This window comes from Meriones unguiculatus, chromosome 21, assembly GCF_030254825.1.
Source record: "Meriones unguiculatus strain TT.TT164.6M chromosome 21, Bangor_MerUng_6.1, whole genome shotgun sequence".
Lineage (NCBI taxonomy): Eukaryota > Metazoa > Chordata > Mammalia > Rodentia > Muridae > Meriones > Meriones unguiculatus.
Window position 1 is genome coordinate 29,602,212 of NC_083368.1, and position 27,488 is coordinate 29,629,699.

Below are 27,488 nucleotides of genomic sequence, written 5' to 3' on the forward strand. Positions count from 1 at the left end.
CTATCTAAGCTGTTTGGCTCTTAAAGGAGGGGCAGGGATCCATGAAAAGGAGCCAGTCATTAACCCATTTTCCTAGATGTCTCACATTCCCTGGGGGGAAGTAGGTCCATCATTTAGATTCCATTACTGCCTCTTTGGCTCCTCTGCCAGTAAGGTATTTTGGTTGTAATTGGTGCCTGAAGTGCTAGAAGAATGCAGTGAAGTGTGGGGCTGTGCAGTAGCTCAAGGCCTCTCAAAAACCTGGAGAAGTTGTAGTCCAGCTACAGCTCTCCAGCTATGATTGCCTGAAGCCAAAGATGCCTGCTTTACTTGTGCTTAATCTCTCCCCTTTGCGCTATTTCAGGAGGAGTCTCGTTTTCACTCGGTCTACAAATCCAGACTGTTTGAATTTCCCTTGGATGACCTTCCATCTGGTACCGTATTCATATTGGGAATTTTTAAAAATTACAACTCAGTAGTTCAGTTACTAGATCCAATATATAAGCTAAGCAATAACTGACAATTTCTCGGGACGCTTTAGAGGGACTGTCAATTGCACCAAAGGAAAGAATAGAATGCAGACTGGCTTCTTGTTTACAGTTGAGGAGTTTAGAAAGATACGGCTTAAGCACACAGAAGGAACACTTAAGAAATTAAGACTCAATGTAAGGGATTAAGAGAGAAATAATCGTAGAGTAAAAATGGTAAACGATGTGGAAATCCATCCTTGTGGTGAAATGAGGGGTTTGTGAACGCAGGCATGAATCATGTCCCATGTGTTCCTTTCTCCATCTCTCCTTTTGCTCTAGCATTTTAAGCAAGCTATTGTAGTTTAACATCTTCTATAAGTGTGTGATTTCTGTTAAGTTGGCACATATTTTCCTCTTATTTGTGTTTCTAACTTAATCGCTGTAAATGTGGGACAGGGATGGCTACATGTCATGTGACATGCAGAGCTGTCCTTGGTGCTGGGACCCCATGTCTGTGAGACACTGATTATGCAAGTGACATTTGTCTTTTGCTTCTTTTAATTACCTTGGCTTTTGCAACAGCTTTGTATGGTAATGTAAATACCTTTTGTTGTTGTTGTTTTGTAGATGAAAAATAGGGGTTCAGCTCGTTTGCCTCTTCCAGGGTCCCACAGCTAGCTACTAATGGACAAGCGTTATGAAAGATTGCTATGAGACTCACAAGAAAACATGAGAAAATGGCCAGCCTAAGAGCAAATTCAGTGCCGTTGCTAGAAAAGCAGTTAATAGTCTATATCATCTTGTTAGAAAATGAAGCGGATGCTAAATTGTAATGCACCTTCCTCTCTAGAATAAGGTTGTAACTCATTGGCCTCCTGCAGTTCCCCTAGAGCAAAACTAACACTTTCTACTTTGGTGAAGGGATGGAAGATCTTGTGTGATCTCCACTGTCTTGGAGGCCAGTGATATTGCTCAGCAGCTGGTGGCACATACTATACAAGCCTAGTGCTCCGACTTCTGTCCGCAGAATCCATGTGAAAGCTGGAGAGAACTGACTCAACAAAGTTGTCCAATGAGTGCATGTGAGGTGTGGCTCATACATGCCCCCAGCCAGCCATGACACACACACAAAATAGTAGATTTTAAAAAGAGAATCCATTGCATAGAAAAGTCTGTTGGTAAACACTATACGCTCTTACTTTACAAAGGTTCATACTGTCCTTTCGCCAACTTTATGAAGCTTTTTGTAATGCCAGTTACTGGAACAAAATAAATCATGAATGGATATGTGAGAATAAGGCTACAGTTTAAAAGTTCTTACTGGAAGCAATCAGCATTGATTAATATTTAAAGTAATGAAGATTCCCTACCAAAGACTCTGGTATAGGAATGGTCCGATGTAACTTTACAATTTTTCTTTTAGCTCTGTTCAGGGTCCTTTTTCAAAAACAATTGTGGAAGTGACTTGGCACTCTCCTTTGTTGTCTTTTCTGACAGGTTTTAACTTTGTAGCACACCCTGGCTTCACACTTGCATTGGGCCTCCTATCCTGGCCTCCTCCGTGCTGGGTTGTGGCTGTGAACTGCTGTGCTCAGCCCATTTCTAGTTTTTTAATCAGAGGTTGCCACTGACAATTTTAAGACTGGCAATGTTTTTGAGGATTACTTATAATTTGCCATGTCAAAGTAGAACAAAGAAAGAAAGAGTCAGAAATATTTTTTTTCTCTAAACTTTAGCTTGAATAAAATTGACCAGGGTTCTGGAGCACCACCACCTCCACCCGCATAAATTTTGCCTGGCGTTGTGTATTTGCTAGAGATAGACATAACGTATTCAGATATTGGCCAACTTGTTTGACTTTTTGAACCTCTTATTTTCTATGACACGTCTCTTAGGACAGATGCTCCTTAGGACAAGTCTTGAAGAAAGCAGATATTGTTTTCAGTGGATGGGTTGACGCTTTAGAGAGTGGTGTGCACAGAACACGAGTACTGTCTGTGACACTGGGCTCCACGTGTCCCCTGAGGAGCTATAATGTTTTTATTACTGACACGCTTCTTGTCAGTTCCCACTCCTTGCCTCCTACTTCAGCAATCTCTTTTCTGCCTGTTTTTCCTATTGGCTAGTTCTGCCTTTTGTAGGGCTTCGGACATAAAGAACCACGTATTACATTTGGTTTCTTTGGCTTGGCAAATGCCTGTGGGGTTTATGTCATCAATAGTAGCAGTCATTTATTGATTTTATTATTGAATGTATTCTGTGGTATAAGTGCAGTACAATTCTTATTAATTATGCTGCTGGACACTCAAGTTTTCCCAGTTTGAGACTGTTATTAATAAACAACTATGAACATTTTTGTATAAGTCTTTTCTTTCCCTCCTTGTCTCATTTCTTTCTTTCTCTCTCTCTCTCTCTCTCTCTCTCTCTTTCTTTCTTTCTTTCTTTCTTTCTTTCTTTCTTTCTTTCTTGTTTTTATTTCTTCTAGTAAATACCTAAGGATGGCCTAGGAAGGTTTATATGTAGCTTGGGATCAGTGTCATCAAACTTCAGCCTCTTACCAAATACCTGGCATGCTGCCAGCCACACATTGCTGGCCTTATCCCAGGGCTTTAAATTCAGTGTCTTTAGGGTCAGTTCTGAGACCTTACATTTCCAGAGTGTCCCTAGGAGATGCCAATTTTATTGATCCAAGAGTTCGGCGTCTCTTTTCTGCCTAATTCTCCTATTGACTAGTCTTTCCTTTCGTAGGACTGCAAGCATATAGAACCGTGTATTATGTTTAGTGTTTGAAAACATTGTTTGATGAGAAGTTGTTGAATGGTTTCTTCAAAGTTGTTACATCATTCTACTCTCACATCAGCACCATGTGGCAACAGTAATTGCTCAAAAACTTGAGTACCATATACTGAGGTATCTGTGGTGTTTGTGGACGTTAGCCATTTTAGTATGCATGGTGCTATGTCATTGTGCTTTCATTGGATAGTTTTTTGACTGGTGATTTATAGTGATATGTAGTCATCAGTCATATTTTTCTCTTTCAGTTGTTGCACTGTAGAAGGATTTACGTAGTCAGCACTTGATCTTAGCCAAATGTTAAAAAAAAAAAACCCAATGATTACATAGTCTGGTTAAAGGGCCTTTGTCAGATGTCTTAACACTGAGTTATTTGAGTTGTCATAAAGTATTCAAATGAGTCTCTTCCTTTGACTCTATTTGTTAGCCACTGGGGTCTACTATTTTGCTTACTGTGGCTTTAGAGTGTATTTTGGAATCAGATACCATACATCCTTCAGTTTTGTCCTTTTTTTTTAACTAATGAAGCTTTTCTATATTCTTTGCATTTTCATACAAGTTTTAGAACCAACTTTTCAGTTTTCACAATTCCTCTTAGATTTTTACTAGATGATATTGAATGTTTAGGTTAACTGGAAAAGCAGACAGGTTTGTAGTGACTTTCCTGGTCCATGGGGATAGCATAGCACATTTTGTCATATATTTGGGATTCATTGTTGTTTGTTTACATGAGGCTCTGTTTAATCTCTAGCACCAGGCAGAACAAAATCAGCTTCTTCCAGATTTACTGAATTACAAAAGATTAAAATAAGTAAGATATTTATGATTTCTGTTTGTGTTGGCCATTTTTAGCACAGAGGTTTATGTGGATGGGTGTTTATTATCTCGTGGTTTCTGAGAGTCAAGTGGCTGCATGGGGCTTAGCTGAGTGTCCATCACTGATTTTTGTAGTATAACTGTCAGCTGGAGCTGTGACTTCCTCTGACGGCTCTAATAGGAGGGGATTCATGTCTGAGCTCACTCAGGGGTGAGAAGTGTTATTATGTCTTTTTGGTGAACTGATCCTTTTATGACTCTTTCTTACTGACAATATTTATTGTCCTAAAGTTACCTATTTGGTATTAGTGTTTCTAAAATTGTTTTTTTTTATTAATTCTTCAAGAATTTCATACATGTATATATTTTGATCACAATTTTTTCTAATCCTCCCCGACTCCTCCCAGATCTACCCTCCTTCCTCCTCACTCTCTCCCAGCTGTTTTTTTTTTTTTTTTTTTTTTTTTTTTTCAAATAATAACATAGCAAGTTCAGTTTGGGCTGCTGGTATACTCATGTGTGTGGGACCACCCACTTAACAGCTAATATCCACTTATAAGTGAGTACATACCATGTTTGTCTTTCTGGGTCTGGGTTACCTCACTCAGAATGATTTTTTTTCCCTAGTTGCATTACTTTGTAGAAAGTCCTCCCTCACAACTAACCTGGAATCCAGAGATGAATCTATACACATGAATAGTTTGTGTGTGGTTCTTTCCTGAAATTTAAAAAGACTAAGATTGTCCCATTGGCCTGAACAAGAAATCAAGGCCTTAGATAAATTTTTTCCTCGGGCTCAAAGGTGTGTCTATGAATTGGACACAATTGTGTCAGACTTTTGTTGTCCGTATTATCTTCCTAATAGGTCGTGTTAAGAGTGTTTTGTATCTGCTTCCATTTTTTCCTCTTTATTTTGCTGCCTCTAGAGAAGGTTAGCGATGGAAGTGACAATCAGGTTGGTTATTTAGCATCTTTTTAATAAAAAAATGTGTTGCTATTCATAGGATGACTATGAAAAATATGACATGAGTTAGGACAGGTGTGTCTGAGCTTTTGTGTATTGTATTTACCAACTAGATCTTTATTTATGGTTAATGGAAGGGGATTATTTAATATTTCATGTACGCATTAAGTAGAAAGAAGAGTAATGAAAAATTTTCATGCTACTAAATATGTCTGGAAATATACACTGTGTGTTTTCATTTCCTTGTAGAATTTCAGCGAGTAAATATCACTCCCCCAAAATTTATTTTGAAGCCAAAACTAAAGCGGAGTAAACGACAGGTATGTGTTTGCAGGTGTAAGCCACGGTGTTTACAACTTGGTGAACAACTTGGCTTGGCAACTGGTGATCATTTGACTCTACATTCAGTGTCTGTGGGGGGCTAAGAACTCGTGTAGCCACTTGTGTGTGTGTGGGGGGGTAAACAGAACAGGTGACAGATGCATGAAGGCAACAATGGGATGCATTCTTTTACATGTAGTGCCTGGAAGATGGAGGACCATGGGTTCCTCATTTTTGTGAGTTGTGAGGGCTCTGCTTGAAGTGAGGTTTTTTTCCCCTTGCTCAGATATGAAGTACAAACTACGTCATGGGTTTTCTTTTCTTTCTTTCTTTTTTTTTTTTTTTCCTATTCCTGACAATTTTTGAAGCCACAAAATTCTCTTTTTTCACTTGAGCTGCCTTGGATGTTAGTATACAAATGAGACCATGGCTGTAGCACTGTTCAGTTGGACATGGCAGTAATAGCAGCTGTCCTAAGATACCTTAAACCATAGGTACTGTTTGCTCACATGGCGTTCACATCTGAAGATCACTTGCCCTGTGTCACGTAACTGACAAGTGGCTTGGAATAAAGGTCTGGCTGTCAGAGTCAACCCACCATAATGATGGTAATGTCGGTTTGCAGGAACATACGTGTGAACGTGGCATAGGAGACGCCTGAGGAAGGAAATAGATGGGCGTTAGCGTGAGTCTGTTGAAGGCTGTGTGGGGAATGCATTTTATAGAGGGTGGGGTTGATATTCACTATGCGTGTGCCTGCTCCTCATACACATATCAGCATCTGATCTACCAGGATGGCACCTAGCAATGCTCACAGGCCACGCCAGTGTTCTGCCACTGGGCTACATATGCAACTCTTTTAGAAGATGTCCAGTATGGACTCGCCCTTGCTCTACAGGCCATTGTAGAACTCCTGCTCCTTCTGCCTCAGCCTCCCGACTAACTGTTATGAAGGTCCACGCTGCCACTGCCTTTACATAAAACAGGGGCTGTTTTGTTTTTCTTTTATGTTTTTTTTGACAGAGTCTTAACTCTGTAGCCCATAGTGACTTAAGATTCACAGTATTCATCCAGCCCTGGTCTCTCTAGTGCTGGGATTACAGGAATAGGCTTCCATGCCTGGTAAAACAGAATGCATTTTTAGACAGGTTTTTTAAAAATGTGAATTACAGTTGTCAATTTTTGTTGAAAACATGGTGTGTGCGTGGCCATTTTATAAGAATTTTAACTGCTCAACTGAAGAATTTGACAGAAATGAACACATTTGCTCCTCATGATATCCTTATTAAGAAGGTGCTGTTATGATCCCTGTACACTGAGGACAGGATGCACACAGCTTAGGCAAGGGCTGGGATTCTGATCTTCAGAGTCTGGTCTCAGAGGTGTCTCTAGCCACACATATTCTCTGAAGCACCCCTCAAAAGCCAGCATGGTCCGCAGGCCACCACCTAAGCTTAAAATATGTCGGTTAGATACAGACACCTGGGTATCTTGAGTTAAAATTAAGGTAAAAATAGTTTCCATGAAGACTTAATTTACAAACGCTGCTTATTATAAGAATCCTGAGTCAACAGACTAGGGGGAATTTCTTCCTAGCCTGTGTCTTGAAATTCTTTACAAGCGTCTCAACATCTTGTCCTATGCTAAGAGGGAGAACTCTTGGCTTTTTTTTTTTTTTTTTTTTATCCAGGAAATTGAGTTCAAGCGATGCCGTATGGTTCACGTGAAAGTCCCAGGCACTGAGAAATACGCTGGGACTGATTGGAAAGTCTGCTAGATTAACTAGTAAGCTCATTGTGAGCAGGGAGGAAGGGAGAGCATGTCCTGCTGGGACCTTTCTTTTTCTTTTAACGGTTCTTGTTATTGGGTGCAGTTTAGTGTTTCTGTTTAGGTTTTTTAAGTACAAAAATATAGTCCATCATTCTCTTTGAAATTAATATTGTAAGGGTTTTTCTTTTTCTTTTCTTTTTTTTTTTTAAGACTAGAGAATACATTTAGAAAGAGACAAAAATCTATGAGGCAGTGTATTTTTAGTTTGTTTAATGCAGCACTCAAACATTCGTCTATTGATTCTGGCTTGATTTGATGGTGTGCCCCTATCACAGAAATAGTCCTTGGGCAAGTAAACAAGATTTACTGAAAAGAAAGTCTATTGAGCCATGACATAAAAGAAAAGTCAATTTCACACATCTGGTTAATGACTGCGTGATAGACGGGCGGAGGGGACGGCTACCCTGGTAGCTTTTGCCCATAGTATTGATTGGTCGTGTTTTTGAAAGTGCAGAGAAGTTTGGAGCAGAGAGCTGTGGCAGCTAAAGATACCCCAGGACTGTGTGGGAGCCTCAGTGCTATGCTGGCCACACCCTGTAGCCTGAGGGGATCCTGTGAACCACCCCAGGGGAAAGGGACAGGCCTCTTCTGGATGTGGAGACTCCTGAGAAAAGAACCAGTCCCATCGCTTTCAGAAGTGCCGTTGGAGCCGACCTAACATGGGCACGGTGCTCGGCCAGTGTCACCTTCCATGCCATTGTTAGACAAAAAGTGTTTGGATGGAGCAAGTGTGAAGTGCATAGTTGTATGAAGCATGCATTCATAATTAATTATATTTGTGTAACACTTTGGAAAAAAAACTGGCAATTTGCTGTACCCTCGTGAAAGAAGGGAATGGATGCGAGAGAACAATTTTATCCTTGTTCTTTTATTCTTCATAGATTTTTTTTCCAAGCCACACACATTTTTTATTTATTCAAAACCTAAGAAAATTAATGAGAGTTTAAAAACATAATGCTGAAGTAAAAAGGGGAATTTTATTTCGTTGATTTCTTCCAGGCTTTTACAGCTAAGTTTAGAAACTTAGTCTTTTTCATTCACTGTGTTACAGCTTCTTCGATTTCCTCGTAACGTAGAGGAGGAAACCAAATATATTGAATTAATGATTGTGAATGATCACCTCATGGTAAGACTTGCCTCCCCATTTCTTAATATCTTTACTTGCTCCTTGGTGTTGTGTAAAAAGTACATTTAGAAGAAGTGAAAACCTCATCAAGCAGTAACTTAGAAAAGTCATTTGTGTAACTACACACACACACATATACACACATACATGCATATATACACTTACAAACACATACACAGATACACATACATGCACACACACACTCTCACACTCACACACATCCATACACATGCATATAGAAACTCATAAACATACACACATTCACACACATATATATACACACATATACACATGCACATTCACACTTACATACACACACCAAATACACACACATACAAACACAGACACAAACATACATACACACTCTTACACGTACACACTCACACATACATATACACACACTGACACATACAAGCACACAAGTACACACAAAAACACACATTTACACATACATACCAAACACACAGATGCATACATATACACATAAAACACACACATACACATAAAACACGCATACACGCATATCCATGCACACAGTGCACACACACAAACTCATACATACACATGTGCACACACACACACACACACACACACCACTTTTGGAAGCTGAATTTTATTAGCGCTTAAGGACAATTTTATTAGAGTTTACCCAAGGCAAACAAGAGCATTGGCAACTGCCGATGTGCTACCCAGACAGAAGTCACACCCGGCAAGCAGTCACACCCTGAGGAATGGAGCTTAGAGAAAAGGAAGCCCAACCAAATGTATTTATTTTTGACCAAGGACGGCTTATAAATAGAAAACATGCTTCGGTGGAAGTAACTAGCAATTATTTGTGAGGGTCCAAAAGTATTTCTTTTTAAAGATATTGCTATATAGTACCTGTACATAATACTGAGCTTGTTATGACACTTTCGTATGCATTTGTAGTGTATTTTGATTATACCAGCCACCTCCCATTCTGATATCTCCCCCATTTGTCCAACCCCAGTCCTGCTAATCCCCTTCTTTTTCAACTAGCCTGTTTCCAGGTCCCTCCCCGCCTCCCTGACCCAATGTATTTCACTAGGAGTTTTCCCAGGAGCCCAGAGGAGAGTTTGCTTCCGGGAGCCTGGGCGCAGGCCTTATCCGCATCTTCTCCTCAGTGCTAGCCCTGTGAGGGCCACTTTCAAAAGACTGAAATTGGCTTTTATGTGATAAATCCTGACTTTTAGAATACCACCGAGGCCAAGCGAACCAGACATGTGACCCACACTTACTCGGAGCCGTCTGCTTGTCGTGTCCCTTAGGGTTTCCTCTCGCTCCAGAGCCACGTAGAACTGTACAGTCTTCTCTGCGTGTAGCCACACTGGCGCTTGTCTATCTCACTTTGCATGTCACATGGTCCATAGCAGCTGTCATGTGGATGGGTTGGGTGTGATAGGATTGAATGTGAGCCTCACATGCCCACACACACCTATCAGAAGCTGCATTCCAGCCCCTCGCTGTAGAACTTTTCGAACCTCATCTCACAGATGAAGTAAACTCATCTTCATCTACAGTCCCCACTTCAGGTTATAGTAGATAAAGAACAAGGCTCTAGACAGAAAGCCTTAGGAATTTTTCTGATATTTTATTTTCTATCCTACGATGATCCTTTCCTGGTGACTTTGAACACCCTTCACTGTTGTCTGTTGCTTTCAGTTTAAAAAGCATCGCCTTTCGGTTGTACATACAAACACCTATGCCAAGTCTGTGGTGAACATGGCGGATATGGTGAGTACCGACCCCGGGTCAGCATTACCCCTTGCTGCTCGTAGGAGGTCAATGACGATATTCACATTCCTCCAAGTTACACTTTAGCCAGAGTGACCTCAAAGACCAGGGTGACCTTGCCAGTGACTCTGCTGATTCAATCTGTCTGTTTAGGAGAGTGCTCTGGCCAAAGATATGCTTGCATTTCTTCTCGTGTGTTTCACACTGTAAAAGGGAGACAGAGCTTCAGCAGGGATACTCACAGTGTACACTCAGAAATCAATACAGAGGTAGCTCAAGAAGTAAGCCTTTTCAGAAATGCCCAGCAGCATGGCCGAGCTGCCTCCAAAATAATTCACCTGTCTGCGTTTCCCTCCATACCACACAGGTTGTGTTGCAGTCACTTCCTGAGAGAATGTTTATTGTTGTGCCTTTTTGTTAGAGAAACTCAAGATTTCATAAGTTACTTATCAGAGTGTCAAAAATGGACGTGGGGAAAGCCTTGAATTGAGCATAAATATTTGTTAAAAGAAAACCCCACCTGTGCCTAAAATTTGCTTAATTTGTTGGGTTTTCCTTGGTAAATGATTCAATTCTATGTTCCTTATGGGAAGTTCATTCAAGTTAGAAAATTAATGATCTCCTTTAAAAACAGTAATGCCTTTTTAATTAAAGAAAAAAAAGGCATTTCCACGAAAGGAGCTTTATAGTGCTTCGTAAACGGATTTTACTGCGTGTGTAGCCGACATGTTCATTTTGTTAATGTCCTAGATCTATAAAGACCAACTTAAGACTAGGATAGTATTGGTTGCCATGGAGACCTGGGCTGCTGACAACAAGTTTGCCATATCTGAAAACCCACTGGTCACCCTCCGTGAATTTATGAAATACAGGAGGGATTTCATCAAGGAGAAGAGTGACGCCGTTCATCTTTTCTCGTACGTAGCTTCTTCCACGCCTTCTCTTCCACCCTGAGCGCTGTCTTACTGCTGCCTGAAACATGTCCTCCTACCATAGCACAACTGTGATGTGATGTGATGTGGCTGTGTATTCAGAACAAGTTTCGAATTGCAGATTGTTTGAAATTTTCCTGAGATCTAACTGACCGAGTGATTATTGCATGTCTATCGCATTATTCCCAAGTGCTTAATCAGAGCATTTACTGAGTAAATGTACCGTCACACTCATACAGAGAATTTTAGCGATTCATTAGATTCTTTAAAACTGCCATTTTTAAGTGTCACCGTTCTATCTGGTTCTGAGGAAAGAGCTACGTTTCTAGAATTTATTTTCTACTTTTTTCTCACTCTTGTGTTCTTTTCTTTTAGTAATTCACATATTGATATAACAGCAAAATATGTTAAGACCTTTTTATCTAAAATCAAAGCTATTGAGGACAGATGAGATTAGATGTGAAAGATGCATTTGAGGTGTTAGTTTTAATTTTTATCTAATTTCAAATTTAGAGAGAAGTTTCCAGAACTCCATGAGGAAATTGCCTGTGTGCTTCACCCAAACTCAACACTTGCATTTTTTTTTTTCTTCTCTCATTTCTTTTTTCTGGTGTAAATTGGAGACAGTCACTTTGTGCTTAGTACCACATACTTGACTTGTTTGGTGTAGCCTTTTAAAAGTAATTACCCAGTAAATCATTAAAAACAATAGCAACACCATGTGACACTCTCATAATGCACAGTCTGTTCAGACTTCATCAGTTGTCTTAATGCTATTCTATAGCTACGCTTTTCTCTTTCAGCATCTACCACAGTACTGAACCGTGTGTTCACTTATCGTCTTTTTAGTCTCCTTTAAGCTGAAAGGTTTGCTCAGCCTCTGTCTATGCTGGATTTTATACTTTCAAGGAGTATAGAGTGATTATTTTATTGTTGTATTTTTATTGTAGGAATGTCTTCTATTTTATCATTAATTATAATTAAGTTACTTATTTTGGGATAAACCACTACAAAAGTGATTTTTGTATTCTCAAGAGTATCATTAGCAGCAATAGATTTTAATAGATATATTTCCACATAAGGCATTGATTGATTATCTGGGGAAGCAACCCTCAGACACTTTTCCCTTTGATCGTGAGTGTCCATAATTTTCACATTCCTTTCTTACCTTGGGAATGTATGCTATGTGTTGAGAAAATAAATTAGAAAATAAATTAACTGTGAAAGGGGCTCGGATGTTTGAACTGTGAGCAGTAAGCATTTTCATTTCCTTTTCTAAAAGGGGCAGTCAATTTGAGAGTAGCCGGAGCGGGGCAGCTTATATTGGTGGGATTTGCTCGCTGCTGAGAGGAGGAGGCGTGAATGAAGTAGGTGTACATCTGTGGTATGACGGCCGAAAATGTTTCCCCCAATACTTCAGAAATAATTGTGCAGTAGTCCCACAGTCTCCAGATGCTAGATTGCTTTCTTAAGCATCGGTATGGTTTCTCTGTGTGCCCACACAATAAAATAGGGAATAATAAAATTTCATACTTGGTGATCGTGCTCATAGTCTGTATAGAATAATTTCCAGAAGAAGCAGTTCATACGGAGAGGATCTGATAAGAATAAAGCCCAAGTGTTGACATCATTGAATGAGGATTGTTCAGATTTGAGTAATCCCTGAAAAATCAATTGAAAGTTTTCTCCTTTCATTAGCATTTGACAAGTTTGGGGAGAATAAAAAGGCAGAGAAGAGCTTCCATGGAGAAGGATTTACTCCTCACACACTAATCTTATTGGAAACAATGTAAAGGACACTGCTTCAATCTCAGGAAGGCCACAAACTGAAAATTAAAGATTCGATTGGCCACAGACTATCCTTACTTTCTGGCTCATGTTTGTTTGCTAAAGCTGCTTTCTGTTCCACTTGGGAAGAAAATGAGTTCCAGACACATTTAGTTTTATCATGTGTTATTCAGAAGACTGACTTATTGCTGTACAGTTATTAAGTTTCTCATGAGTGTTCAGGTGAAACCTGGGTTCAGAATTCCATTTTAGTTTCCAAACCATGAGGCCAATGCTTCTGTGATTCGTACTTCTAGGACTTTATCACATATAGACGTGTTTGCTACTACTTCATCCTAAGCTCACGTTCAATCTTGCCTACAGGATGCTTAGACTGTGCTAAAGAAAATGTTGAGGGCATGGTAGTGCATGCCTACAATCTCAGCAACAAAGAGGCTGAGGCAGGTGGATCACCATGAGTTAGGGGCCAGCCTAAGCAACATAGAGAGGTCCTGTCTCAAAAACATCACACACAGAAGGAAAAAAAAAATTCTTAGAAGTGGCTCATTTTCAGTTGTTCTGTACTATTTTCATTAGCCTATCTTCAATGGAAAGCAATGTTGATTTACTTATCTTTTGGCTTTGTTTTTCAGTTTGGAAAAACCGATTTAATGGCAGTTACTCTTGCTCAGTCATTAGCCCACAATATTGGTATAATCTCAGACAAGAGGAAGTTAGCGAGTGGTAAGTTTTGGTCTTGTGGGATTTAGCTGTATTTATTAAGATAGAAAATCAGTTAAATATTTTGAAGCATCAGATTGTTTTTAATTCAGTTGCTTGATCAGGATTATAGGAGGTAGATCAAGATGTGGAAACCAGGGACAAAATGTTGCTTTCAAAAGTAATAAAAAGAATATTTACATTATATGTGAAACCTCTCCATATATAATGAACAGTGAATCCATGTGATAATGAAATCAAAGCTGGATTTCACCCGAAAAGAGACAAAGAAAGCTCAGCTCATTTTAGAATTTGAAGGGCCTAGGAGTATGCAAAGTAACTAAACTACCCTAGCCTTAGCATCCATAAAGGAAAACATTTCCAAAATAGGTCAAGTTACTTCTCTATGGATGGTCTAATACTGTGTGCTTGGGGCGACAATTCCATTGTAAGGGTGTTTGTGTAACTGTTTTCGCAAGAAGTGTTAAATATGGGTACCTGTCGTAGAATGACCTCTCATGGAAAACCGTTCTTTCTCGGGTGATCAAATGCCCTGCTGCAGAGTTTGTTTTTCCAAGCCACACAGCCTGATGCTGAGAACTTACCAGCCGCCTGGGCCCAGAGGAATTTAAGAAGTGGGAAGGCACTGCAGTATTTCCCTTGAGAGCTGGTGAAGCTGGGGCTCTTATTGAGGTGCCATTAACCTTTCAGTGCCTCACTGGTATCTGATTGTCTCTCATGTAGCTATTTTAAGTGCGTGTTTTTTTTAAAAAAAATTCTTACCACCTGTGAAGCACTGGGGCAATGGATATGTCCCCCCATGCGCTCAAAGTTCATCTTGTTCTTAGACATTGCAGCCGAAGCTTTTAGCTTAAGTAGTATTAGAAAGTGGCCTCTAGAAGCCATTTTGGACACTAAGATGGGAGAAAAGGAACTTGAGTGCAGCTGTGTGCCCTTTGTAACCTGTGTGTGTTTTCTCCTAGGTGAGTGTAGATGTGAGGACACGTGGTCCGGGTGCATCATGGGAGACACCGGGTGAGTCACTTCAGCTCTACCTGAGAGTGTCACTCTCAATAACTTAGTGCGTGGAACTGCACCACAGGCATCTGTGAGAAAAGTCAGACAGAAGTACTCTCGACGGCCCTGCGTATGAAATATTTTTCAAAATAACCTTTCGTTTAAAACAAAACGAAACAACAGCAACAACAAAAATTCCACCTGAAGTTAATGAGAAGATCCTAGGAATTTTTTCAGTCTTAGGTCTGGGCTAGAATTATAACGAGGTTACCACTTTCTTCTTTTGTTAGTTTGGCTCTCTAAATCCCTTTTCCTTTATGTCCTTTAATTCAGAGGCTAAACTGATCCTCAAAATGAGACCAAAAAAAAATGTGGCCTGTATTTGTATCTGTCTCAGATCCACATTGGCAGCGGCGTGATGGCTTCATAGTGCAGTGTTGTTGAACAAGGAGTTTGGAGGGAAAAAATCTCTCAGAAAGATTTTCATTTTTATATGGTCCTGTCTTCACACACTGCCAGGCTTCCATTCTTGTGTTTTGATTTTTCTGAAACAAATTGTTAGGACCCTTCCTTTTGTTCCAACTGATCACTCTGCCCTGCCTTAGAGTTTGTTTTTCTTGTGCAGTTATTATTTCCATGACATTCTACACAGTCGGGTAAATTCCCGGCTTTATGTTTACCCCCTGACTACTCTGTAGAGAAGAAAACTGTATGCACATGTATCACAGCACACACACTTGTATCACAGTTTTCAAAAGTGAGACACAGACTGTTTTCTCCCCCAACACCCTCCATCCTCAGCCAGGGAACCAACATCCTGATTTTGGTTATTATTCATGGGTCCTATGTAACACTTCAGTCTTTGTATATATATAAATGTAAAACAGCATTGCTTTGCATGCTTATGATCCATGACCTGTCTCATAATGTATGTTTTTATGTTTTCTGCTTTCTTGGATAACATTATGCTTATAAGATTAATCCATGACTTCAAAATGGAACATTTGTTTACTAAATACCAGTGTGCTACGCAGAACTTTTATGAGACACAGCTGTCTGAAGAACGAAATTCTGCCAGGTGTGCTAGGGAACACTTGTAAATTTTCTTTTTAATGTGGGGTCTCACTGTGTAGTCCAGGCTAGCCTTGAACTCATAAAGGTCCACCTGCCTCTGCCTCCTTGAGTTCTGGTTGGGCACACCTGTAGTCCCAGAACTTGGAAGGTGGAGGCAGGACGATCAGGAGTTAAAGGTCACTTTCTGTTTTATTGTAAATTGGAGGCCAGCCAAAGATACGAGACTGTCTGAAAACAAACATTGTGGTACTTTACACAATGGAATACTACTCAGCAATTAAAAACAAGGAAATCATGAAATTTGCAGGCAAATAGTGGAAATAGAAAAAAATCATCCTGAGTGAGATATCCCAGGAGCAGTACACACGTACTTATAAGTGGATACTAGACCTATAAGATAGGATAAACATACTAAAATCTGTACATCTAAAGAAGATAAATAAGAAAGAAGACCTGGGGTAAGATGATCAATCCTCACTTAGAAAGACAAATGGGAGGACATAGGGAGTAGGAGAAAACAAGTAACAGGACAGAAGCCAACCATAGAGGGCCTCTGAAAGACTCTACTTAGCAGTGTAGCAAAGCAGATGCTGAGAGTCATAACCAAACCTTCAGTAGAGTGCAGGGAATCATATGAAAGAAGGGGGAGTTAGTATGACCTGGAGAGGACAGGAACTCCACAAGGACCAAATATGTCAGAGCACAGAGGCCTTTTATGAGACTGTATCTCCAACCAAGGACCATGTATGGATATAAACCTAGAACGTCTGCTCAGATGTAGCCTATGGTAACTCAGTATCCAAGTGTGTACCCTAGTAAGGGGAACAGGGACCATTTCTGACATGAACTCAATGGCAGGCTCTTTGACCTCTCCACCCCCGAGGGAGGAGCAGCCTTGCCAGGCCACAGAGGAGGACTTTGCAGCCAGTCCTGAAGTTACCTGATAAGCTAGGGTCAGATGGAAGGGGAAGAGGACCTCCCCTAGCAGTGGACTTGGAAAGGGGCAGGGAGAAGATGAGGGAGGGAGGGTGAGATTGGGAGGGAATGAGGGAGGGGGCTATGGCTGGGATACAAAATAAATAACCTGTGATTAATATAAAAAATAAAAATTATAAAAAAAGAAAACAAACAACAAAACCAAAAACTACAAACCAGTGAAAAAGAATAAGGTTCAGATTTCTTAGTGTTTAGATGATTTATCTTTATTCTCATTTATCATCTCATTTTCCACTATTCTGATCTATTTACTTACCATAATTGTTTGTGGGTTTGTAGCATTTTTGATCTGTAATGCATAAACCTACATGAATTTTTAACTTTTCCAAATTTGCCTAATGTGATTATATTTGAATTTCTAAATCCTTTTGATTTCCTAAATAAACTATTCTTTTCTGGAATGTTTTCATCTGTTTTCTCTATATGATCACATTTCTGGCCATCTTTGAGGTTTGTCATGATTTCAACCCAGGCATGATTTTTGTATGTAGTTGTGTTCCTGCACATGCGTACATGAATACATGGAGGCCAGAGGGCACCGTTGGGTGTCTTCTTTTATTGTACTTGGCCTTCTTTTGAGACGGCACCTCTCACTGAACCTAGAGCTTTATCAATTCGGTAGGCGGGCTGGCTATTCATCTGCAGTGACCTGTCTTATAAACCCTGGCGCTAGAGTTTAAATGGTTGCCGCTGGGCTCAGCATTTACGTGAGTGCTAGAGAGCCAAACTTAGGTCTTGGTTCCTGTGCAACAGGCACGTTAGCACCTGACCTCCCTCCCACAACGCTCCCTGCAATAAACTTAACTCTGAATACACCTACTAGTCCTCTCACCATTTAGTCGTACGTGCTTAAAGAATTGTGTTTTTACTAATTTTCATTTCATGCCTCCCATTATATTTCTTTTTGTAGACTTGATTTTGTATTTATTGATTCAGTTTGAATTTGGAACTCTTAGGATAACACAAGGACAGGAAGTGATAGATGAAGTGTACATACAAACATGTTTCTGAAGTATTTTTAAAATTTTTATTTATATATTTTGTTTATTAATAGCAAATTTTATAATTATGATTTTCTGTTATTAATGTATTTCACGTTACAGATCTTTTTCATCAAGAGGAGTTATTTAAGAGAGGCCAGGTGTTCCAGTAGATATCTTCAATCTTACACTTAGTAGGCAGAGACAGGTAGATTTTTTTGAGTTTGAGACTAGCCTGGTCTACCTAGTGAGCTTCAGGCCAGAACTAAACAGTGAGACCCTATCTTAAAAAAATTTTTTAATAGCTCTGATTAATTTTGGTTAGCGACATTACATTTGTATAGACAATCTCTATAGTGTGAAGTATAATTACAGGGAAATCAAATAGTCATACAATTTTCCCCTTAAAATTCTCCATACATTAGACACACTCAACAGAAACCTCTTTGTATAAGCGTTATCTGACACTTTTCTATAATCTGGTGTGTGCCCAGCATCATCTGTGTGCCCTGTGGTGTGTGCCCTCAATTTACTTCCTAAAGTTCATTGGCACTGCTAAAGTTGAAAACATGTTTGAAATCGAGACCACCTGTTAACTTTAGGATATGTTAAATCAACTCGTTCGTTACCCTGTGGAATGGAAGGCAAAGTTCTGTGACCATTCACTTCCACCATGGAGCTATAAAACAGATTCACTGTTAAAACTGTGGAAGATTTGTTCTTCATCAATGCTGAGGGCTCAGGAATGGTCCAGGCACCTGTTGTAAAGTCTGCAGGATGCTGAGCTAGGCTGTGACCCTGCTGAGTACATTTGCAGGACTAAAGTCTAAACAGATAATTTCTCCCCATGAGACAGGGTCTCTTGTACCCCAGGCTGACCTTGAATTCCTCATCCTCCTGCCTCTACACCTCAAGATCTGGGATTTGAGGCATGCACAGTCGTGGTTTCAAACAAGACTTTGACATCTAAGGCCACCCTACTGAAAGTTAGTGATGTTCACTTTGGGAGTTGGGAGCCCTGTCAGCGCTGAGCAGTAGAAGAAGTAGGGACCATGGAGAGGGTCCTCCTTACAATGGAAAACCTGGCAGAGACATGTAGGATGGACTAGAAGGGAAAGTGAGAAGGGCACCCATTGGGAGTCAGTGAAAGGAAAATGGAAGGATCCTATGGAAGAAACTTTTCACATTCAAAATAATTTGTCTTTTGAGTAAAAGGGAGTGAAGGAATTAAAGGAATTTCCATTTCATTGCTGTTTTATGAGTTTTGGCTCCTACTGCATATATAAACATTAATTTTCAGTTAGCACCAAGCAGCCATCATTTTCTAAGTATTCTTCAAAATTGTGATTATTAATAACTCCATGCTATTCTATTTAATCCACCTGTCAGAGTTTAGTTAACCGTTCTCTTGTTAGTCAACACTTGAGTTGCTTTCTTGTTCTTTTTTATTATACATTATGCCACTATAAGTGTTTGTGCGTATACCTTTGTGCATATAGCTAACTATTTTTGTAAGAAAAAAAATGAAACCAAGAATTACTGATCCAAAGATGTGTTTATTTTAAGGATCTTAATGTATATTGCCAAATTTTTCTCTCACCACATTCATTTTTTTTTTTTCCTCTGGACCATTTATTGCCCTTTTTGTTACATAATTTTAGAACAATTTCAAACTTTAGAAAAAGTCACAAGCTTAGTAGGGGAGATCCCACCAGTACCCTGAATCGTTTGTGGCTAGTTTGGTGCTCTGTCACCATCAACCCATTTGGATGCATTTCCTGTAACAGGAGCCTCCAGCCAGTCATAGCGGAGTCAGGAGAACTGTCTACCTTTCTCCACATTCAGCCCTGGCCCATATGCCAGAAAAGTTATTTACAGCCAGAGCTTCAGAATGAGGCATCACATTTATTTCTTTACCTACCTTCAATCTGGAACAATCCCTTTGATTTCCTTTGACTTTCATGGCCTGAAACATATTATAAATTACAAGCAGTTATTTTGTAGACTTCTCTGATGTCTGAGTTGTAGCTAGCTGCATATTACTTATTCATTATGAAATAAAAGTTCATTGTCTTTGATTTAAATTATAGATACTATATGTATGTCTTTCTTTTAATTTAATATGCAAATAAACAAGCAAACAATAGCCACTATTCATCACTACCCGAAGAGTTTAAAAATAGGATGGTTGACTAAATGTATAATTTTAGCACTATGTCCATTTAGGACTAGCAAACAAACAAGCGACACTAAGACTGTACCTAGGCATTTTCTTTCTGTTCTCCTACAGCTACTATCTCCCTAAAAAGTTCACTCAGTGCAATGTGGAGGAGTATCATGACTTCCTGAATAGTGGTGGAGGCGCCTGCCTGTTCAACAAGCCTTCCAAGGTAATGAGTGTGATCAAGACTTATTATTTATGAATTGTTGCACACGGCCATAAACACCAGTTCCTATCTACTGGATCTACAGGAGAGAACTTTTCAATTTGACCTGAAGGGCATATTCTAGATAGGTTATGTATCATCATCTCAAGGCCAGATTTAATCTGGGACAGACGGGCATTTTCTGATGGTATAGTTAGCTGACAGAGATGACTGGGTTTTTGTTTGTTTTGTTTTCTTCCTTCTAGTTACGGAAGTGTGGGCATGTATTTTCATTCTGTAATGTGAAAACTTTGGTTTACTTCTAATGACTATTACACAGCTAGCTAATAGTAATTGTTGGGCACTAATGTCACACATCAACACAGGATAAATTATACTCAAAAGACAAAAGAAATATGAAAGTTAAAAAGTAAAATAGGTTTAAAAGTCTCCTCTTGATTAGGTAAAAGATTGCCTTAATTATGAGAGCTAATTGTCTCTGCCATTCTCTGCAAAGCTGTGTTCACAGCCATGGTCATATTTTATATTGAACAGATCAGTGGGCATTGTAATTTTATGATTACTTTCTAATCTAAAAGTAACTTTGTTCATGAAGCAGATTCAGACCCTGAGAGGCTCATGAATGTAATTTCAGCAAAGTGAGGCTAAGCTAGAAGGACCACGATGAGTTAGTTCAAGGCCAGCTTGATTTATAGAGCCAAGCTTACTTGGACTATACAGCAAGACCTCATTTTTAAAAAGAAAAGTAAAAAAGGGGAGATGCAGTCTGAAAATGTCACTGTGAAACCATCTATTTGTATACTAAACAAAGCTAATTTAAAACAAATAAATGAAGGGCTGGAAAGATGGCCTAGCAGTTAAGAGCATATACTGCTTCTCTGTCACATGGTGCATGGCTCACAACTTCCTGTAACTCCACCTCCAAGAGCTTTAATGTGTCTGTCCTCTGCAAACAACTGCACACACATGCATTGCACACAAAGACACACACAAACACACACACACACACATACAGAGAAGAGACTTAAAATTAAATCATAAAAGAGGAAATGAAAATGCCTCTTGTTAGTATAGATATAAAATGCTTCTTTTGAAGAATTATTTTTAATTTTATGAGTTCTGCCTGAGTGTATATGTGAACCACATGCATGCCCTGTGTCTAAGGAGTCCAGAAGAGTTCCAGATTGCTGGAATTACAGTTGCAGACAGTTGTGAGCTGTCGTGTGGGTGCTGGACTGGACCTGGCTTTCTACCAGAGCAACAAGGACTTCTTAACCACAGAGCCCTATCTCCAGATCTCCAGGAAGACTCTTAATTGAGTACTAGCAAACTGAAAAATAGCAAAGGGATTTTCATGGGTGATTAGACTTGATCCTCATGATAATTTTAGACAGCTAATTACAAGATGGTGTTTGAGGTAGTAAAGTCTCTGGTATGTAGTTCTGGCAAGGTTTTATCATTTTGTGTTTTCTTTCACTGCGCTGTGTTTTATTTTATTGCTGGCTTTTGAATCTAGGGTCTCCCACACACCAAGCATTTTCTGTGCTGCTAAGCACTTCCCCATGCATTACTAAGATTTTAATCTAGGCTTCCTGACTCCAAATTTCCTGCTTTCTAAATAGACATTCGGATGTCAAACTGGCTTGGTTTTCATCAATGGCTAGATCATCTTTTATTTTCATGACATTTACCAGACCATATTTGGTATATATATATATATATATATATATATATATATATATATATATATGGTAAATGCACAGTTCTAAGTCTGAATATTAAAAATGGAAACCAAAATTGATCTTCTAAAGTTCCAAGTTCTAAAACTATATCTTCTACTTTGAGGTAAATAAAAATGAACAGCTTATACACGGGGAAGGGAGGGTTATTGCTGTGGCGTCAGCCCCTGTGGGTCTTTGATACTGGTGTTTCTGTACTTCAGCCTCATCTTGGTTTTCTTCCCACAGCTTCTAGATCCTCCTGAGTGTGGGAATGGCTTCATTGAAACTGGAGAGGAGTGTGATTGTGGCACCACTGCTGTAAGTCCCCTGCCGTTTTGAAGAATGGTTTAAGGTAGCTAGCTCCATGCTCTTAGGATAATATCGAGCATTAATTACATCTAGAAATTTTGTAGGATTGGTGGATGAATGATTGTTACTGTGAACTTGAACATTTACTTTAAAAAATGTCTTGGTACTTTTGGGAAAACAACAGAATTTTCTGATGTTTTGCAACTGCTTATCTTCTTTAGGAATGTGCCCTTGAAGGAGCAGAGTGTTGTAAGAAATGCACCTTGACTCAGGACTCTCAATGCAGTGATGGCCTCTGTTGTAAAAAGTGCAAGGTAAAGACCTCCAAAAAAGAGCTAATACCAATGCTTTTCAAACTATTCCACAAAACAGAAACAGAAGGAACATTACCAGCCTCATTGATACCTAAACTACACAAAGACCCAACAAAGAAAGAGAATTTCAGACCAATTTCCAAAGACCCAACAAAGAAAGAGAATTTCAGACCAATTTCCAAAGACCCAACAAAGAAAGAGAATTTCAGACCAATTTCCGTTATGAACATTGATGCAAAAATACTCAATAAAATACTTGCAAACTGAGTCCAAAAACACATCAATGATATCATCCACCACGACCAAACAGGCTTCATCCCAAGCATGCAGGGGTGGTTCAACATATGAAAATCCATTAATGTAATCCACCATATAAAAGAAAAAAAAAAACACATGATCATCTCCTTAGATGCCAAAAGAGCATTTTACAAAACCCAGCACCCATTCATGTTAAAAGTCTTGGAGAGATCAGGGATACAAGGCACATACCTAAAGTAAAGACAATATACAGCAAGCCTATCCAGAGAGAATCTAAATGGAGAGAAACTTAAATCAATCCCACTGAAATCAGGGACAAGGCAAGGCTACCCACTCTCTCTGTATCTCTTCAACATAGTACTTGGAGTCCAAGCTAGAGCAATAAGACAACTAAAGGAGATCAAGGGTATGCATATCAGAAAGGAAGAAATCAAAGTATCACTATTTGCAGATGATATGAGAGTATGCATGAGTGACCCCAAAAATTCAATCAGAGAACTCCTTCAGCTGATAAATACCTTCAGCAATGTGGCTGGGTACAGAATTAACTAAAAACAAAAAATCAGTAGCCCTCCTGTATACAAAAGACAAACGGGCTGAGAAAGATATTAGGGAAACAGCAACCTTCACAATAGCCACAAATAACATAAAGTACCTTGGCACGACCTTAACCAAGCAATTGAAAAACCTGTTTGAAAAAAACTTCAAGTCTCTGAAGAAAGAAATTGAAGAAGGTATGAGATGATAAGATCTCCCACACTCATGGATCAGTAGGATTAACATAGTGAAAATGGCCATCCTGCCAAAAGCAGTCTGCAGATTCAATTCAATTACCATTAGAATAACAACAATTCTTTACAGACCTTGAAAGAACAATTCTCAATTTCATATGGAAAAACAAAAAAAAAAAACCCAGAATTGCTAAAACGGTCCTGTATAATAACAGATAATCTGGAGGTATCTCCATCCCTGATTGCAAGAAGTACTATAGAGCAACAGTATTAAAAATAGCTGGTGGGTCAATGGAATCAAATCAAAGACCCAGGACTGAACCCACACACCTATATATACTTGATTTTTGACAAAGAAGCCAAAACCATACAATGGAAAAAAGAAAGCATCATCTTAACAATGGTTCTGCTCTAATTGGATGTTTACAAGTAGAGAAATGCAAATAAATCCATATTTACCACCCTGCACTAAAATAAAGTCCTACTGGCTCAAAAACCTCAACATAAAACCAGATTTACTAAATCTGATAAAAGAAAAAGTGGGAAAGAGCCTTGAACTCATTGGCACAGGAGACAACTTCCTGAACAGAAAAACAGCAGCTCAGGCTCTAAGATCAACAGTTAATAAATAGGACCTCATGAAACTGAAAAGCTTCTATAAATCGAAAGTCACTATCAATAGAAAAAAAAATGACAGCCTACAGACTTGGAAAAGATCTTTACCAACCCTACATTGACTTGTGGCTGATATACAGAAGATATAGAGAACTCAAGAAATTAAACACCAACAAACCAAATAATCCAATTAAAAAATGGGGTACAGAGTTAAACAGAGAATTCTTAACAGGGGGATCTCCAATGATGGAGAAGCAGTTAAAGAACTGCTCAGCATCCTTAGTCATCAGGGAAATATAAATCAAAATGACTGAGATTTCATCTTACACCCGTCAGAACGGCTAAGATAAAAAAAACTCAGGTGATAACACATGCTGACAAAGATGTGGAGAAAGAGGAACACTCCTCCATTGCTGGTGGGAATGTGAACTTGTACAACCACTTTGGATATCAAGCTGGCACTTTCTCAGAAAATTGGGAATAGTGCTACCTCAAGATCCAGGTATTCCACTCCGGGGTATATACCCCAAATATGCAAAGGACACTTGTTCAGCTATTTTCATAGCAGTTTTATTCATAATAGCCAGAATCTGGAAACAACTTAGATGTTCCTCAACCAAAGAATGGATAAAGAAATTGTGGTGCGTTTACACAATGCACAATTTACACTATTCAGCTATTAAAAACAAAGAAATCATGAAATTTGAAGGCAAACGGATTGAACTAGAAAAAGTCATCCTGAGTGAGGTAAACCAGAAGCAGGAAGACACACAGGGTATATGCTCATTTATAAGCAGATAATAGCCATATAATTCAGGATAACCATATTTAAATCCATAGATTTAAAGAAACTAAATAATAAGGAGCACCCTAGGAAGGATGCTTAATTCTCATCCAGAAGGGTGAACAGAATAGACACCAGAAGCAGTTGAAGAGATAGGATGGGAGCCTACCATGGATGTCCTCTGAAAGACTCTACCTGGCAGGGTATTAAAGCAGATGCTGTGACTCATAGCCAAGCTTTGGGCAGAGTGCAGGGAATCTCGTGGAAGAGTGGGGGTATAGAAGAACCCAGAGGGAACAGTACCTCCACAAGGAGACCAACAAAGCCAGCAAATCTCCGACTGGAGGGATGGGGGGTTTGCGGTGAAGAGACTTGATGTATCAACCAAGGACCAGACATGGAGAGGACCTAGACCCTGCCTCAGATGTAGCTGATAGGCAGCTCAGTCTCCATTTGGGTTCCCTACTAAGGGGAGCAGAGGATATCTCTGATATACACTCTGTTGTATGCTCTTTGATAACTTCCCTCTGGCAGAGGGCCTTGCCAGGCCACTGAGGAAAGGGAGGCAGGCAGTCCTGATAAGACTTGATAGGCTAGGGTCACATGGAAGGGGAAGAGGCCTCCTCCTTTCAGGGAATAGGGAGTGGTTGGGCTAAGAAGGAGTGAGGGTGGGACTGGGAGGAGATGAAGGAAGAAGCTACAATCAGGATATAAACTGAATAAATTATAAGAATTTTTAAAAAGTTTAAGGTGATTAATTGGTCAGTTAAGGCCAAAGGCTGAAGGGGATACATGTGCTAAACCATTATAACCCAATACTAGTATCTAACCCGTAGTAAATGACTAGATTCCTAGTGGTTGCAAGATCCTCCTGAAGTGAAGTATGGCTTTTGTTAGCATTCCTGTCTGACAGTAACTTACCGACATCTTAAAACCAGTACATGAGAGAGCTGGAGCCTGAAGGCTGATACTTCTCAGAGTCTGCCCTCCCAGCTGACTCCCTAAGGTGCAGGTTCTTTAAAGAGAACCATGTGTTAACTAATCTTATAGTCGGTGGTTTTCAATATAGTCTTTTCATCCTGTTCCTCTTGGCATGCCGTTCAGTACTAGGAGAATGCTTTAGACAGGAATTTGCTATAGTGACATGGAGATGAGAGTGAATCTTTTTCTCCTTCCCATTTCATCTTCCCTGCAGCATCTTCAGATTTACCTCCGCATACTAAGCTTTTACATCAAGATTAAAAGTTATTTAGGGCTTCCCTTTCCTCATACATTATCCGATAATGATATTTTGTTATTTCTGAGGTTTAGTAGCCATCTATCTCTAACTTGCGTTTTTATGGAGCAGAGCCAGGCACTTGCAAAATAATTGGCATAGATTCTCAGTACACGCTTGTTGAGTGGATAAATGAGCATACACGGTACGTACAATGATTATCTGCTGACTGGATAGCTCTAACGTGTTAAAGGAAGGTGGCACATGCAACTGTCCCAGTAACTGTCTTCTTTGGCTTAAACACAGTTGACTTAAATCTAGATCTTCTAAAATCTGGATTTCTTGACCACCGCTAACATTCTTTTCTGGATAAGGAAAAGACGTGCCATCTGAAGTCAGGTGGTAGCCTGTGCTTTAGAGGATGTTAGCAACATCCTTGGGTTGTACCCATTAGATTCTAGAAGAACTGCCCTGGCCATGACAACCAAAACTGTGTCCGGATGTTGTAAAATATCTCCTCTGGGGCCAAGTCACCTGTTTGGTAGCGCTGTCTTAGATAAGCTCATCAGTTCACTGTGGGGATAGGCAGTCAGTCATCCTGATTTTCACAGTTGGCAGTTCTGTTACAATGAATTAAATTGCAGTGTATAAATCCAATAAGGTTCAAGATTGATTCCACCACCACACATGTAAGAAATATTTGAGATATTTGAAACAAAACAAAAAAAGCACAAAACAAGCACCTCTGGAGAACCTGTCCAGAAAACTAGAAAAGAATTAAGGACCAAGATTTAAATATGCATACAGATAAGGTAGGGGGGAAGGGAAGGAACGCTTGGGGAAAAACAACCTTCCTGAAAATTAACTGTGATGTTGGCTACTTTACAAAATGTAACTTTACGGTTCTTGGCAGACACTGCAAGAAACAGAGGCAAAATCTCTGGACGAAGGTGTAAACAAGAAGGGTAGAGGCCGGAATTCCTGGAACTTTGGTTAACTCACCCTTGAAGTTCTGCTCCATTTTAGCAGGATGTTGTGACATTTACACACATGGCGACTACGGAAGTTACATTACCTACAAAAAACTATCTCTTGCAGTTGTTAAAATAGCCGTTTGTTCAGTAGCCGTGTTTTGTACAGGCTGTCATTTTAAAATAGTTTAAAGGATTCCTTCTAAGCAGTTTTAACTTTCCCTTTTTTTTAAAAAAATATGGAACTACAAGAGTATTGATTTTATTTGTTTATTTATTTGTTTGTTTATTTGTTTATTTATTTTATTTTATTTTTTCAGTTTCAGCCCTTGGGAACTGTGTGTCGAGAAGCAGTGAATGACTGTGATATTCGTGAAATATGTTCAGGAAATTCAAGCCAGGTAATCTATAAAAATAGTTATACAAGATAATTAAGGGAATGTGGGGACAACTTTGGTGTGTTGCGAGAGAAATACAAACGGGAAAGATATCACTTGTCTCTGTCGCATCACACTTCCCTCTCCCCGTTCCCCCAATCTCTGTGTATGTGGGTTCAGGGTTAGGGTTCAAACCAAGGCCCTGAGCATTCCAGGCAAAATGTTCTACCATTAAGGTGCGTGTCCAGCTCCTGTGTTTGCATCA

The 27,488-nt window shown here is 39.5% G+C and overlaps 1 protein-coding gene across 23 annotated transcripts in view; it reads left to right on the forward strand.

The window, feature by feature from the left end:
• The window catches only part of Adam22 (ADAM metallopeptidase domain 22), a 229,000-nt gene that overhangs the window by 149,441 nt on the left and 52,071 nt on the right, over positions 1-27,488 (forward strand). For all 23 annotated transcript variants that reach the window (XM_060373788.1, XM_060373789.1, XM_060373791.1 and 20 more), the window contains exons 7-18: positions 344-413; positions 5,272-5,342; positions 8,225-8,299; positions 9,983-10,054; positions 10,805-10,971; positions 12,269-12,353; positions 13,407-13,497; positions 14,457-14,508; positions 19,831-19,930; positions 21,895-21,966; positions 22,179-22,271; positions 27,167-27,247. In XM_060373788.1, the coding sequence (XP_060229771.1) occupies positions 344-413; positions 5,272-5,342; positions 8,225-8,299; positions 9,983-10,054; positions 10,805-10,971; positions 12,269-12,353; positions 13,407-13,497; positions 14,457-14,508; positions 19,831-19,930; positions 21,895-21,966; positions 22,179-22,271; positions 27,167-27,247 (1,029 nt within the window). The remainder of the gene's footprint in view (positions 1-343; positions 414-5,271; positions 5,343-8,224; positions 8,300-9,982; positions 10,055-10,804; positions 10,972-12,268; positions 12,354-13,406; positions 13,498-14,456; positions 14,509-19,830; positions 19,931-21,894; positions 21,967-22,178; positions 22,272-27,166; positions 27,248-27,488) is intronic.